This window comes from Cebus imitator, unplaced genomic scaffold (genome assembly GCF_001604975.1).
Source record: "Cebus imitator isolate Cc_AM_T3 unplaced genomic scaffold, Cebus_imitator-1.0 Scaffold715, whole genome shotgun sequence".
NCBI classification, from domain to species: Eukaryota; Metazoa; Chordata; class Mammalia; order Primates; family Cebidae; genus Cebus; species Cebus imitator.
Window position 1 is genome coordinate 363474 of NW_016108030.1, and position 14527 is coordinate 378000.

General features: G+C 38.7%; 1 protein-coding gene across 4 annotated transcripts in view; it reads left to right on the forward strand.

The window, feature by feature from the left end:
- Window positions 1-14527, forward strand: part of MAP2K5 (mitogen-activated protein kinase kinase 5) — a 258213-nt gene that overhangs the window by 32343 nt on the left and 211343 nt on the right. For all 4 annotated transcript variants that reach the window (XM_017518933.2, XM_017518936.2, XM_017518941.2 and 1 more), the window contains exons 4-6: window positions 4616-4685; window positions 10065-10105; window positions 11031-11098. In XM_017518933.2, the coding sequence (XP_017374422.1) occupies window positions 4616-4685; window positions 10065-10105; window positions 11031-11098 (179 nt within the window). The remainder of the gene's footprint in view (window positions 1-4615; window positions 4686-10064; window positions 10106-11030; window positions 11099-14527) is intronic.

The window sequence follows — 14527 nt, forward strand, 5'->3', positions numbered from 1 at the left end:
CCTCCCTCCCTCCCTCCCTCCCTCCCTCCTTCCTCTTTCTTCCTTTCCTTTCCCTTCCCTTCCTTTTCTTTTCCTTTCCTTTCCGAGTTTTGCTATTGTTGCCCAGGCTGGAGTGCAGTGGTGCAATTTCAGCTCACTGCCACCTCCACCTCCCGAATTCAAGCGATTGTCCTGCCTTAACCTCCTGAGTAGCCGGGATTATGGGCACCTGCCACCACACCCAGTTAATTTTTGTATTTTTAGTAGAGACAGGGTTTCACCATGTTGGCCAGGCTGGTTTGAACTTCTGACCTCAGGTGATCCGCCTGCCTTAGCCTTCCAAAGTGTTGGGATTACAGGTGTGCGCCACCGCACCTGGTCTTCTTTCTTTCTTAATAGAGAATTGTGCCTTGTAAACTTAAACTGTGCTGTTTTAGAACGCAAGTTTTTTATATGGCAGATTTCCATGAAGAAAAAAATGTACTTATTGATTGAATTGTGCCATTAGCATTAGAATTAGATTTATAACAAATATGAACACTGTAGTAAACTTGCAAACAAAACAAAGCAAAAAATTGTACTTGTTATCCCCTTGTTGAATCTCCCCCTCTGTTCCAAATTAATTAGATTTTTGGTAACTATGCTAAACTTTGTCACATTCTTATTAAAATGGCTTAAGAATTTTGAAGAACAGCTCAGAGGGACTCTGAAACTAATCTGAGTCTGGTACTGCAGATTCCATTAGCAATTGCAAAACTGATTAATCTTTTACCCAGTTAGCTTATCGATCATCACTGCAGTTACTGCCTGTAATAGATTATGCAAGGGATAGCAGAAGAAAACATGTTTTATAACTGCTGCTGACATATTCAGTTTGAACATAATATTTTGTACTCTATATAATTATTTCTGCACTTTTAAGTGCTGGAATACTTCTAAGATAGAAAGTGTGCTTAATATTGTTTCAGTATTACAAGATGTACTTTTAAATTTCTTGACTATTAATGCATTACGATTTACCAAGTGTGTTCACTAATTCTATTGCTGCAGTTTAATTTTTGAGCCTCACAGTAACCCTATGTATTAGGGTAAATATTCCTCATTTGGAGTAAACTAACATTTAATAAAGTTAAATGACTTCCTGAAGGCTATATAAGTTAATGAGTGGCAGACTCAGAATTCAACCCCATTTCAATCAGTAAGTATTTATCAGACACCTACTCTGTGCAGAGTCTGTATTAGGTCTAATAAATGCCAGGACAGGATTATAGAGGTGAAGGTGAAGTTATTTGGATAACTTTAAGCAATGTTATGGAGATTACTTTGTTATATTTTGGTCCAAGCTATTATGTTCAGTGTCTTGGTGTACCGGGTTTAGGGGTTTTTTTGGTTGCTGTTTGTTTCTTTGTTTTTTTCCTCGTTTTGGTTTTGGTCATTATTGCTTATTTTATCACTATTTGGAGCAAAATTGGAAATAATCCCTTTAAAGGAAGAGTATATAGAAATGACGCTGATAGATCCAGATCTAAAAGCAATTTGCTGGCTAGGCGTGATGGCTCACACCTGTAATCCCAGCACTTTGGGAGGCTGAGGTAGGTGGATCACCTGATGTAAGGAGTTTGAGACCAGCCTGGCCAACATGGTGAAACCTCATCTCAACTAAAAATACAAAACTTAGCTGGGTGTGGTGGTGGGTGCCTGTAATCCCAGCTACTTGGGAGGCTGAGGCAGGAGCATCACTTGAATCTGGGAGATATAGGTTGCAGTGAGTCACAATTGTGCCACTGTACTCCAACCTGGGCTACAGAGCAAGACTCTGTCTTTCAAAAAAAAAACCACAAAAAAACAAAGAAAATAAAACCCAATTTGCTTTGCAGTTTATTAGTTACTGTCTTCTCCATTTTCCCATGTGAGCCTCACAGCTATCCTCTGGGTAGGTCCAGAGGTTAGCTATGAGGTCATTTGTAAAATTAAGATTTTACACATGAGTAAAGTGAGGCACAGTGAGCATTTCGTCACAGAGGTCACGTGCTGGGAGATGACGGCTAGTGATGAATCTCCTGGGTTTGAGCCCTCTAAGTCTTCCATGTGCCTTGCTCATCTCACTGGGCAGCAGGGACCTGGTGGCCAGTCAGGACTGCTCTGTGCCAGGAGGTACGATGCATGGCCCTGCGTTTTATCCTTCTTCCATTGGGAATGCTCTGTAGGCAGTAGCCTGAGCTTCTAGGCCTAGTGCCTTGTTGGTGGCCTGCTCCTCAGGGGTCAGTTGTGTAGGGGCCCGCACTGTGAACTTGATTACCTCCCTTTACAGTATGTCCTTGTTGGTGAATTACTTTGCTATGTGGAACATAAGCTTCTCCACTAATACAGACACAGATCAAACACAGTAGTTCAGCAGGAGAAAATACAGTTGGATTTAGAGGAAATAAAAAAACAAAAAACACAACCTAACTACTTGCTTTAGAGAAACTGTTAAGTGGCATACTTAATATCACCACTGTGACTATGTTAATCGTAGTACAGAGAGATGTTTGTAGATGGCTTAAAAATTCTCACAATGGTTATAAAGGTATATATAGTTTGCCAGTTGATTTGGCACAGACCAAAAATGAAAGGAAAACCGTTTTTATTTATTTATTCTGTGAGGTAAATAAATAAAGCTGGAAAACAGGTCAATTTCATGCATGCAAGGTTTTATAGTGGCAAAAAAATGCATTGCACCCGTTCTGACCCTTTACATTTGAGGTTATTTGTTTTCAAACTTGACCCCAAGCACCAGTTTTAGACATCTCTATAATTAACTTGTTAGATAAAGCATAAGGATATTTTATTTGTCTTGATTTCTAGGTCAATGGCAAAGTAGTAACTGAAATTTCTAGCCTATTGTACGTAGCAGTTAATTAAAGAAAAGCATTAACTATAGGAGAACACACCACTGCTGTTGTCTTGTATCAGTACAAAAAGGCAGTAATTTTTTTGACAGCTACTGATTGGAAAGTTGCTTGCAGCCTTCCAGAAGCAAGGGGGTACATGCTGTGGATCAATAACCGGCAAATTTCCCATTAAAAAGAATACCTGAGCAATGTTCCAAATAGCCACTGGCATCTTAATTTTCCGTGGAAACCTCAAATACTTGTGTGCCGAGGACCAGCCATTTTCGGACAATTTTTCCAGACTACTTGTTAACAGTTATTGCTGTCCCAAAAGGTTGACAGCCTGCATGATTGATATTTCATTTACTTGTCATCACTGTTTGAGTAATGGAGAGTGCTGTATTTCTGTGGCTTTAAGGAACAGAATCTCGTGAAAGACATTTGCCTTAGTATGTATTCCAGGAAGTGTGTTGCACAGGTTTATGCTGTATGTATATAAGTATTTTATGTCTGTAGAAGGAGAGAATCACTTTTCTTTCCAGTCTGAAAGCCTCTGGAGAGCTGGGTACACTTATATCAGTCCATAGCTAGCCAACATCCACCTTCACTTTGTTATAAGTGCAAATAGCCTTAGATGTATTAACTTGTGATTCCCAAAATGATGTAGAATGTTATAGCTCCCCTTTATTTTCAAGAGAAAAAAAAATCCCCTTGCTCTTGTAATAATTGTAATGTACATAAAAGCAACAGGAAGATAGATGTGGTATCTTCTAAAAGAAAGAAACTCTTAAAGAATGTCAGCAAACAATGGTAATCAAGGAGGGATTTCCTAAACATACAGTATTTAAATAATATGCACGTGTTTTTAATATAAAAACAGCGAGGATAAAAAGGGTGTTCTGCTCTTTGACAGCCCCTCAGAACATAAAATCAGCAATTTTCATTGCGGATAATTTTCTGCCATGAGCATCACTTTGTTGTTTGTCAAACGTTATAAGATGTAGAGCAAAGAAGACATCTCCAAATTAGGTGGATATATGCTCATCAATTAGCATATTGAAAATGTCGGAATCAGACCAGAGTACAACCTACTGAATAGTTTGTGATTATTAAGGAGTGTGAAAGGTTTTTCACTTAGAACTTTATTTTTTTTGCACAGAATTTTACAGTGCAATTTTATCCGTACTAAAGTGTTTATAAGACTAAAGCATAAAAGGATGTGTGTTTGAAACTAGGCTACCTTTTAATCATGTTAATCCTGTCATCTCTGGATGGGATGACATATATCCCATCTTGTTTCTTGTTTCCACAGTCTCTGTGATTTAGATTCCCATTATCTGTGCATTTTATATACAACTGTGAATAATGTTCGATTAACTGGCGTGTAGATCCAAGCCAGATGTGAAGCGTCTTCATTTTGCTTTGCAAAATCCAGGGAAAAAGAACAAGAGGCAATTTGGGAAATTCTACTAAAATACTTTATGTATCGTTTAAATATATATCATTTTCAAATATTTCTTAAATACTAATATAAAATCTTAACACTTTTAAAGATAAATGCCAGGGTGAAGGCTAACACACTGGACTTTTAATCGTAAATATTCACTATAGTCATTTTGATGTGCTGGTAGGGGAAAAGTATTTTCAAGGCTGATATGTATATACCAGCAATTTACAGAAGTACTGTGAATTAAACAACCCATAAGTGTCTGTTCCAGTATTCATACATTACTGAGTAATCTCTTTCTATAATCTCTTTGCAGTATTATTCCACAGTAATGGAACAGCAAGTAAATGGACAGTTAATAGAACCTCTGCAGATATTTCCAAGAGGTAATGTTGAGCAAATTCTAATCAACAATGATTATTTCAGTAAACTGTTTCATCAACAGTTATGTTTTCCAAAGGTTTAAATGCACATAACATGATGTTTAGCTCTTAATTCGAAAAACAAAACAAGTATTCATTAGCGTGGGGATTGCAGGCTATATTATAGTTATGGCAGATAAAATATCTAATTTACTAGAGTAAATTAAACTAACTAGATTGTTTTTTGTTTTTGAAGCACATACTTACATTAGCTTAAAGAACTCTTTGGGGTCCACATGGTTTGTAAACCAAGGCAAATGAATGACTTTAATTCTGGATATTTATAAATTGTGGCTCATGATGGTGGCCAAAGCTGCTATTGAGGAGAAAGCTTTCAGCTAGTACAGAAGCTAAGATTTACCGTGGCATTAGGAGAGAAATTTTGGTGGAATGTTTGGTGCTTGTTTTTGGGGGCAGTATTTTCTAAATAATTGAAATTCTTCATAAATAGAAATTTGATTGTCTCCAAAAATGTGAGCTGATGAAAGTAAGTATCAATGACTCCCTCGGTCAGATAATTTTCTTCTTCCCTTTTAGGTTTGGCAGCACTATCCTTATATCAGATATGATTGTTCAACCATGTATAAATGTTCCCTCAAAATTTGAATAATGGTGAAAAAGAACAGTTTAATTATATAAACCATTAAGTCTTTCACCAGTTATACATTGCCCCACCTGGAATCCATGTTTTCTAACTAATGGAATAGATAAGGAAATTCTCTAAGTAACCCTTCTAGAAATAACTTAATTGAAATAATTAAAAGTTAAACTTACCTCCGTTAACTGATACTGTACAAATAATCATGGTATGAGTTTTCCAATTAAACATTCTAGACTTTCATTACCTGTAACTCTCTGAAGTTTGAATGGCTCAATTAACCAGTAGGCTCCTATTTGCACTGATAAAGTCTCCAAAGGCAGCTGGCTTGGCCAACCCACAAGAAGATCTGGGTTCAAGAATAATACTGCTCTTCTAGCATACATGTGAGCAGCAGAATTGGGAGTGTTTAGTATATTACTATTAAGTTATTAAAGTGCTAAGTAAGTACGATTGGGCTATTCAAGGCCAGTGATAGTCCAAAACAAGGATTATGATTAATCCACTTCTGTTGTATTTGAAGAATAAGCACCAATACAAAAAAAAGTGAAAGAAATGTTGCTATTTTCATGTATTAGGCCAAAGATTAGGATGTAGATTATTTCTTAATGTTTACAGTGACTGGAGAATTTGGTCAAGTTTCAAAATTGTTTCTTCACAAGGAATAGTATTTTACAAACTGAAGATTTCCATTAATTTTTGTATGGACTTTATAGCTCTGCCACAGCAAACCCTATTTGCAGTATCCTAGGGAAATATTCTTCCAGGCAGGCCACAGTAGCTCATGCCTGTAATCCCAGCACTTTGGGAAGCTGAGGCAGACAGATTGTTTGAACTCAGGAGTTTGAGACCAGCCTGGGTAACATGTCAAAACCCTGTCTCTGCCAAAAAATACAAAAATGACCCAAGTGTGGTGGCACACACCTGTTGTCCCAGCTACTTGGCGTGCTGAGGTGGGAGGAAGGCTTGAGCCCAAGAGGTTGAAGCTACAGTGAGCCATGTTTATGCCACTGTACTGAGTGACAGAGCAATACCCTGTCTCGAAAAAAGAAAAGAAATGGCCGGGCACAGTGGCTCACACCTGTAATCCCATCACTTTGGGAGGCCGAGGTGGGCGGATTACCTGAGGTCGGGAGTTTGAGACCAGCCTGACCAACATGGAGAAACTCCATCTCTACTAAAAACACAAAAAAGTTAGCTGGATATGGTGGTGCATGCCTGTAATCCCAGCTACTCAGGAGGCTGAAGCAGGAGAATTGGGAGGTGGAAGTTGTGGTGAGCTGAGATCATGTCATTGTACTCCAGCCTGGCCAACAAGAGCAAAACTCTGTCTCAAAAACAAAACAAAGAAAGAAAAGAAAAGAAACATACTTCCAATGTTGTGGGTCTTCATTTTTCTCTAAAAAATTTTTTCGTTCTCTTCATCCAAATTCTTTCAAATTTTGTTTGTTTTCTTTCATTTTGTGAGCAGTCCCGTCATTCTCACTGTTCATGCCATTTTGCTTCTTCCCATGATAATCACAACCATTTTTAGATGTCTGCTCTGTTAAGGCATTAATATTGCTTTACACCTCATCATTTGTAATCCTTTCGATAGTTCTGGTATTAGGTATCATTGTTGCCAATTTGTGGACAAGAATATTGAGGTTCAGGGAGGTTAAGTAACTTCAAAGTCTCATAACTTATAAGTGGATACTATGCCTTTAAATAAGAATTTCATTTAAATTATAATGTGATTAAAATGGAAAGGCATATATATTAAAATATAATTAGAATGTGCAGGGGGGTAGTTTGGAGGGCTTGTTTTGGTGTGGGGAAAATGGTATATTATGGGGAGATGATACTTAAAAGAGGAAAAGACATGATATATCAGTGTTGCATGTAGTCTTAGCATAAAACCCACTAGGTTGCAATAAATTGTTAAATATAGTCTTTATAAGCCAAATTTAAATATTTCAGAATATGAGACTTTTTAGTTCTGTGTTTTTTTATATGCTATGGTATAATTGTTTTTAGCTTTTGGTAGTCTTTTGCATTTTGCCACCTGTCTACATCGAATGTACATTTTATCATATATAGATAAGTGAAATTATGCAAATTTACAAAATCAACATGTAGGTATACTGGGTATATTTCCTGTGTCTACCTAGTTGGTTAGACGCCCTCAGACTTTAAAATCTATGGTTAGACCCGATGTTAAAAAGAATCTTTAGACTGAACAAGTAGGAAGGATAGGAGAAAATGATTCTTTTTCCTTTTTTGTTTGGAGACAGAGTCTCACTCTGTCACCCAGACTGGAGTGCGGTGTGTGGCTCACTGCAGTCTTTATCTCCCCAGGCTGAAGCAATTCTCCTGCTTTAGCTCTTGAGCAGCTGGGACTACAGGCATGTGCTACCATACTGGGCAAATTTTATTTATTTATTTATTTATTTTGAGACAAAGTCTCACTCTGTCACCAGGCTGGAGTGTAGTGGCGCAATCTCGGCTCACTGCAACCTCTGCCTCCCAGGTTCAAGCAATTCTCCTGCCTCAGCTTCCTGAGTAGCTGAGATTACAGGTGTGTGCCACCATGCCTGGCTAATTTTTATATTATTATTATTTTTTTTATTAGAGACAGTGTTTTACCATATTGGCCAGGCTAGTCTCAAACTCCTGACCTTGTGATCCGCCTGCCTCCCAAAGTGCTGGGATTACAGGCGTGAACCACCACGTCTGGCCAATTTTTTGTTTTTTAATAGAGACAGGGTATCACTATGTTGCCCAGGCTGGTGTCAAACGAGGATCACTGTGTTACCCAGGCTGGTGTGAATAGAGACAAGGTATCACTATGTTGCCCAGGCTGGTGGAGCTCAAACAGTCCTCCCACCTCTGCCTCTCCAAGTGCTGGGATTACAGGTATGAGCCACTGTGCCTGGCCATAATTCTGATCTGATAACATGTTGTCCTCATTCCAAATAGCACAATTGCCTTGGATAGTAACTACCAGGTCATAGCAAAGTCCTCTCTGTTGTTAAAATATATATTAAATATTAATAAATACGAACATTTACTAGCTTTATAGTAATTCCTGACCTGATAACTTTAGGAAATATGAGGTTACTGGGTTTTTTTGATTGTGGTTTATGTCTCCAACTAAAAAAGTTTGAGAAGTCAATTGAGGAGTGAGGCATATGTTAAGTTTAGAGATAAGAGTTGATGCTTGTCTCTGATTCCTTGGTTAGGCATTATGTTTAAATGAAATTTATGAATGCACTGCTTACTTCAGTGGAAATATTTTGAAGTGTTGTCTTATGAAGTATTGATGGTCCCTCAAGGACCAGGCATCAAACTCATGAGACTATAGTTGGTTCAAAAAGTTAATTTCCATTTTAAGGAAAGAAGATTTTGAGTCTTAATTTTAGTGCATTTTAGAAAGGTAAGTAAAAACACTTTGTTACGGTTTAGACATATTTTCTAGGAAAAATAACATAATAAATTTGAGTATAATTGAAATATACAAAATGAAAGCAACTGATGTGTTTTATAATTATTACCCACTTTTTTTGTTGTTTGTTTTTGGGATGGAGTCTTGCTTTGTCACCAGGCTGGAGTGCAGTGGCATGATCTTGGCTCACTGTAATCTCTGCCTCCCCGGTACAAGCGATTCTCTTGCCTCACCCTCACGAGTAGCTAGGATTACAGGCACCCACCACCACGCCCAGCTAATTTTTTGTATTTTTAGTAGAGACATGGTTTCACCATGTTGGCCAAGATGATCTCGATCTCTTGACCTTGTGATCTGCTCACCTCAGCCTCCCAAAGTGCTGGGATTACAGATGTGAGCCACTGTGCCTGGTCATTACCCACATCTTATTATTAAACAGCTTTATTTCTTGTTGTGAGAAACAGGAAAACCACATGTACTTCTGAGAGAGGAACAACAACAACAACAACAAAAAAATCAAATGAATCTTTCCCCAAACAATCAATCAAAATTGATGGCCCCTCAACATACAATTTGTAGGGCACTATAGTTTTCAAATAGAAGCGTCTGTAACATGGGCAGAAGTCTTTTGTATTTTTAACATTCGTTGAAGAAGGATTCGCTGAATTGGAAAAGTACCAACCTGTAACTCAAGGTGGTGTCAGGAAATTAATATTCTCTTTTTCTGTCACTGCTTTATCTCTAGGACTAAATATTAGCACGTGTCAAGATTTGTAAGAAATATAATAAAATTAGTTATATATCTATATTTTAATACATTTGACTCCTAATGGCTATGCAAGGTAGTATTCACACTAGAATGTTCCATCTTAGAACCCCTAGCAATCTTTTTGGCATTAAAAGATCCTTTTCTCATCACCACCCCCCACTGCCGCTCCGCAAAGAAAAACCCTTAGCTCTTTTCAAAGTAGTTTAAGTGATAGCAGATATACAATGTAATAGAATGAGGACAGATTGCAGAAATTTGAATTATGAAAGGAATCTAATCATTTTAGCTCAGTTAACTTGATTTTTATATGTTTTAAGCAGAAATTGGAATTTATATGAGGTGGTGTGAGAAAGCTCTTTGCATTTATAAATGCTCACTCCTGCAAGTTAAAACCCTGGTTCATAATTCCCACTTTGGGTCTTGGGAGCCACTTTTCAATCATTTCTCTCTGCTAATTTTGGTGTCACCCTCATTTCTTTTTAAACGATTCATTTTGAACAAATTTGTAAATGGCCCTGATGTGTTCTACAATTTAGTCAATTACTGTTTCAGCCTGCAAGCCTCCTGGGGAACGGAACATACATGGCCTGAAGGTACGAATTTCAATAATTGTTTCAGTAAAGTTAGATGGATTTGTAATGCTGTGTTCCACTTATTGAAATGTCAAATAAAACTGCACTTTCTCAAGCTCTGACAAGCAATCCTTTTTTTTTTTTTTTTTTTTTAAATGGGAGGTGGAGGAGGATTCATCTGTAGTATTTGCCCAGTATCTGTATATATTTGGATACTGGGGGTTTGGTGCGGTATTTTTAATTATTTGGAATTGTGTTATTGGTCAGTGTCTTCAGGATGATCCTAGGTGCTGTTTTCTACGATTTATTTGAGCGAGAATATAGACTTCATTTCAGTGATTAAGCACATAAGCATATTGCACATGGAATACACTCCTCTTGACATATTTGTGCTAGAAACATATATCTAGTTAATGTCTTTTCATTCTGTGTATTTTGAATTCTGGATTTCTGTTTAGGGCTTCACATCTGAAAGAAAAGTTGGCTTTTGTATTAGGCTCAAATATTTTATAATTAATTACTTGGGCCTCATTTTTTTAGTGAATAAGAAACATTCTACATAGAGTGTTCTACTTGGTTGCAGAGCTAGAAGGATATGATAACTTGAGGTTCACTACGAACCCCTGGATATATACTTAATGTACTTTTTGAACATACTGTTTTTATATGTGTTCTAGATAGTGAGTTGGATTTTTACACTGTTTATCTCTCCTTTTTCTCCACTATTTAAGTATTTAATGGAATAATGACAGTCATAGAGTATTATGTAATGTATGGGTTATACGGTTCTGTAACCTATATACTGAATAGACTCCAACCGTGAGTCTGTCTAGCAACAAGCTAATTAACCTTCATAGTGAAATGAGAAATTTGTGGCAAATTATAGGTTAATTAGAACTGTGTCCTCAGAACACAAGACTGATCAAGATTCTTTCTTTACTTATAGGTGAATACTCGGGCTGGACCCTCTCAACACAGCAGCCCAGCAGTCTCAGATGCCCTTCCAAGCAATAGGTGAGAACAAGCAAGTGAAGTGTGCCCTTGGTGTGATTTATCTACAGAGTTGGGGTGGAGTGAGGAAGAAACTAGAAAGAAATTTGACTAGTTAGATAACCTAGCTACATATTGACCAAAGAGAAAGGACCTCATATAGAAAGATGAAATGTTTAGATTTAGACTGGCTGCTCAAGGAAGGCTCTCTGGGGAGTGTTGGTGTTTCTGTTTTGACCTGAAGGATGAGAAGGACATCAAGAAGCAGAGAAGGGTGTTTCAGACAGAGGAAAGAGTGTAGGCGAAGGCCCTGAGGTGGAGAAGTTGCTCAGCATGTTTGTGTGTAGGCCAGTTTGGCTGGAGCACAGGGAGGGGTTCTGGGTTGGGGAAGGGGTGTGGAGAGAGGAGATGAGACCAGCGGGAGCGATAGGAGCTAAGGAGGCAGACAGGACTCATCGTGTGGGGCCTTGTAGGTCGTGTAGTGTTTGAATTTTCCTCTCAGTGCACTGGTGAGCAGTTAGAGGGCTTTAGTAGGAGAGGGACGTGGCCAACCCTATGTTTTTAAAATATCCTCTGCCTGTGGTGTGGAGAATGAGCAGAAGCTCCCATCTAATCCTGCCCTCCTTTGATGCTTGACTCCCTACCCCTTGCCAAGTGGTCATCAAACCTCTTCCTGAGCATCCCTGCGAGAGGAATGTACTTCATCAGCCAAGGCAGCTCCTTCTGTTTTTTCTTTGGCTACATCTCAGAAGGCTTTTTGTGAGCTGGGATTTGTCTTTCTATAGATTAAGTTTTAGTTTAGCCCTCAGAATGTGGTTGTTCCCTCTTCCAGGTGAACAGCTCTTCCAGTTGTCTTCCCTCCAAATGCACTTCTAGATTTTCTGTCTCAGTAAATTCTCCCACATCCTGTCCATTGCTAACTCCAGATAACTTGTGAGTCCTCCTTCACCGCTTTTCAGGCCTCCTTCAGTACCACATCCTGTCAGTGCCCAGACTTGCGGGTTCTACCTTCTGAGTAGCTCTGAGTCTTTCTACTTGCCAGCATTCCGGCTGCTGTGTGGGTGGCTCCTGCCCTCCACATCACTGCCACAGCCCCCTGAGAGTCTCCCTCCTCCATTCTTGCCCCATTCAGCCCCTCCTCCACCCTGCAGCTGGAGCCATCTTGCCAATGCACAGTCCTGAGCCTCAGTCATTCCCTACTTTAAAACTTCACTGCTCTTCTTGCTTTCGAGATGAAGTGTAACCTCCACAGCAGGTGAGCCGTGGCCCTTCACATATGGGTGCTCTGTGCACGCCAGCTTGCTGGCCCACCTCTCCACCCCATCCCACCTGACATTCCAGCTTTGCTGATGAAAACATGGTGCCCTGAAGGGATCACTTTCTTCTCTTTACTGGGCCTGCACATTTTCCCATTTCTTTTCATCCCTACCTCGACCTTCAGTCTGGCTAACCTTGGTTATCTTTGAGGACTAAATTATCTTCTGAAAACTGTCCCTGATTACTACCCATCTCCCAGTGCACACCAGGGACCTCCCTAGGAATTCCTGTGATACTCCCATGCTTCCTTGTGTTGTAGCAGTGAGCACAGTATATTATAATCACCTCTGTCCTCCGGTGGATTCTATACTCTTTGAGGGCAGTGACTGTAGCATATTCATTGACACAGTTTCAGTTCCCAACATGATGCTTGCCACATAGGTTATAGTCAGTCATGTTTGAATGAATGAGCGTATGTATGAGTATACTTGTATTTCCTTTACATCTTGCCTCTGGACTAAACTCTCCCAACTCTTTCATCTTTTCTGATATGACATTATTTCTAGCCCCCTCATTCTTTTACTCTTCTTTGGATATCTCAGTGTCTCTCTTCAGGTGCTGTACTCTAGTTACAGTTGTAGCACACTGAAATTTTTTAATGTTTTTATTTATTACTTTTTTAGAGACAGGGTCTTTGCTCTGTTGTCCAAGCTAGAGTGCAGTGGTGTGATCATGGCTTACTGTAGTCTTGACCGCCTGGGCTCAAGTGATCCTTCCACCTCAGCCTCTCAAGTAGCTGGGACTACAGGCTTGCATCACAATGCCTGGCTAAGTTTTTTTTTTCTAAACTTTTTTTTTTTTTTTTTTTTGGTAGAAATGGTGGTCTTACTATGTTGCCTAGGCTGGTCTCAAACTCCTGGGCTCAAGTAATTTTCCCACTTTGGCCTCCCAAAGTGTTGTGATTACAGTCATGAGCCACCATAGCTGGCCTTAAAATGTTTTTAAAAGTGATTTTTGGATATCTTAGGTCACTGTGAACATGCAGATAAATGAATTATTGAGTAAACTGAGTCACAAAGAAACTGCCACGATATAATTTTCTTTTTTTTTTTTTTTTTTAACCAGACCAAGTTGATAGCCAGATAGATACTGGCATAATGAATGCAACAGTATTTTCCTTTGTTACTCTCAAAGCATGGTTTTTTGTTGTTGTTGGTTTTTTTTTTTGCCTTAGGTGTTTATTAAACTGAGCTTACTAATCCACATGGTGTTCTTAGGCAATAATTACTGAATTCAAGTCCCATTGCCAAGGCAAGGCCTTTCCTAAACAACTTAGCTTTCTCCTTCTGTAAATTAGGATGATTAAACTTTCCATCTATCTACTGCTGGTATTAGAAAGATTGATGAAGCTGTATTAGGAGTCACGTTTTATTTCTTGGATGAAAGGCATTTTATAAATGCAATGAATCAAAATGTTATTATTTCAAGTTTATAACATAATGGAATATCTGTGTAGAAACCTTGCCTGAGCTTTCTTTGATTGTGTCTTTACAATAATTGAAACTATCAAATAGGGAGTAATTTGTGGGAAAACTAGGATCTGAATGTTTCCCAGAAAAAAATGTGTGTGTGTGTGTGTGTGTGTGTGTGTGTGTGTGTGTGTGTATAAGAGATAGTCTGACTTTGAGCAAGGTATGTACCTTATAGGTCTGTATTTTAGTATCGTTATAAATTAGGGATAATAACTATACCCAGAGTATAGTTATTATAAGGATAATAAGCACAGTGCGTAGCACATGGTCGTCACTCAATAAATGGCAGCTGCTGTTACGTTAACTGGACTGATTTTAGGCAGCTGTATTTTTTTTTTTCGGTGTATGTTTCAGATTTCATTCTATTCTACAAAATTGTTCATTGCCACTTTAGTGCATGGATTCTTAGACTTGGTAGGATATTATATTAATGTCAAGAACCCTTGGATGAGGACATACTTTATACAATCTAGGAAAATAGGGACTGAGGCTCCACAGTTTACATTTGACCATAGCAAAAGTTTAAGATGTATTTAGAAAGAAGAGTAATTGGCCGGGTGCGGTGGCTCACGCCTGTAATCCCAGCACTTTGGGAGGCCGAGGCGGTTGGATCACAAGGTCAAGAGATCGAGACCATCCTGGTCAACGCGGTGAAACCCCGTCT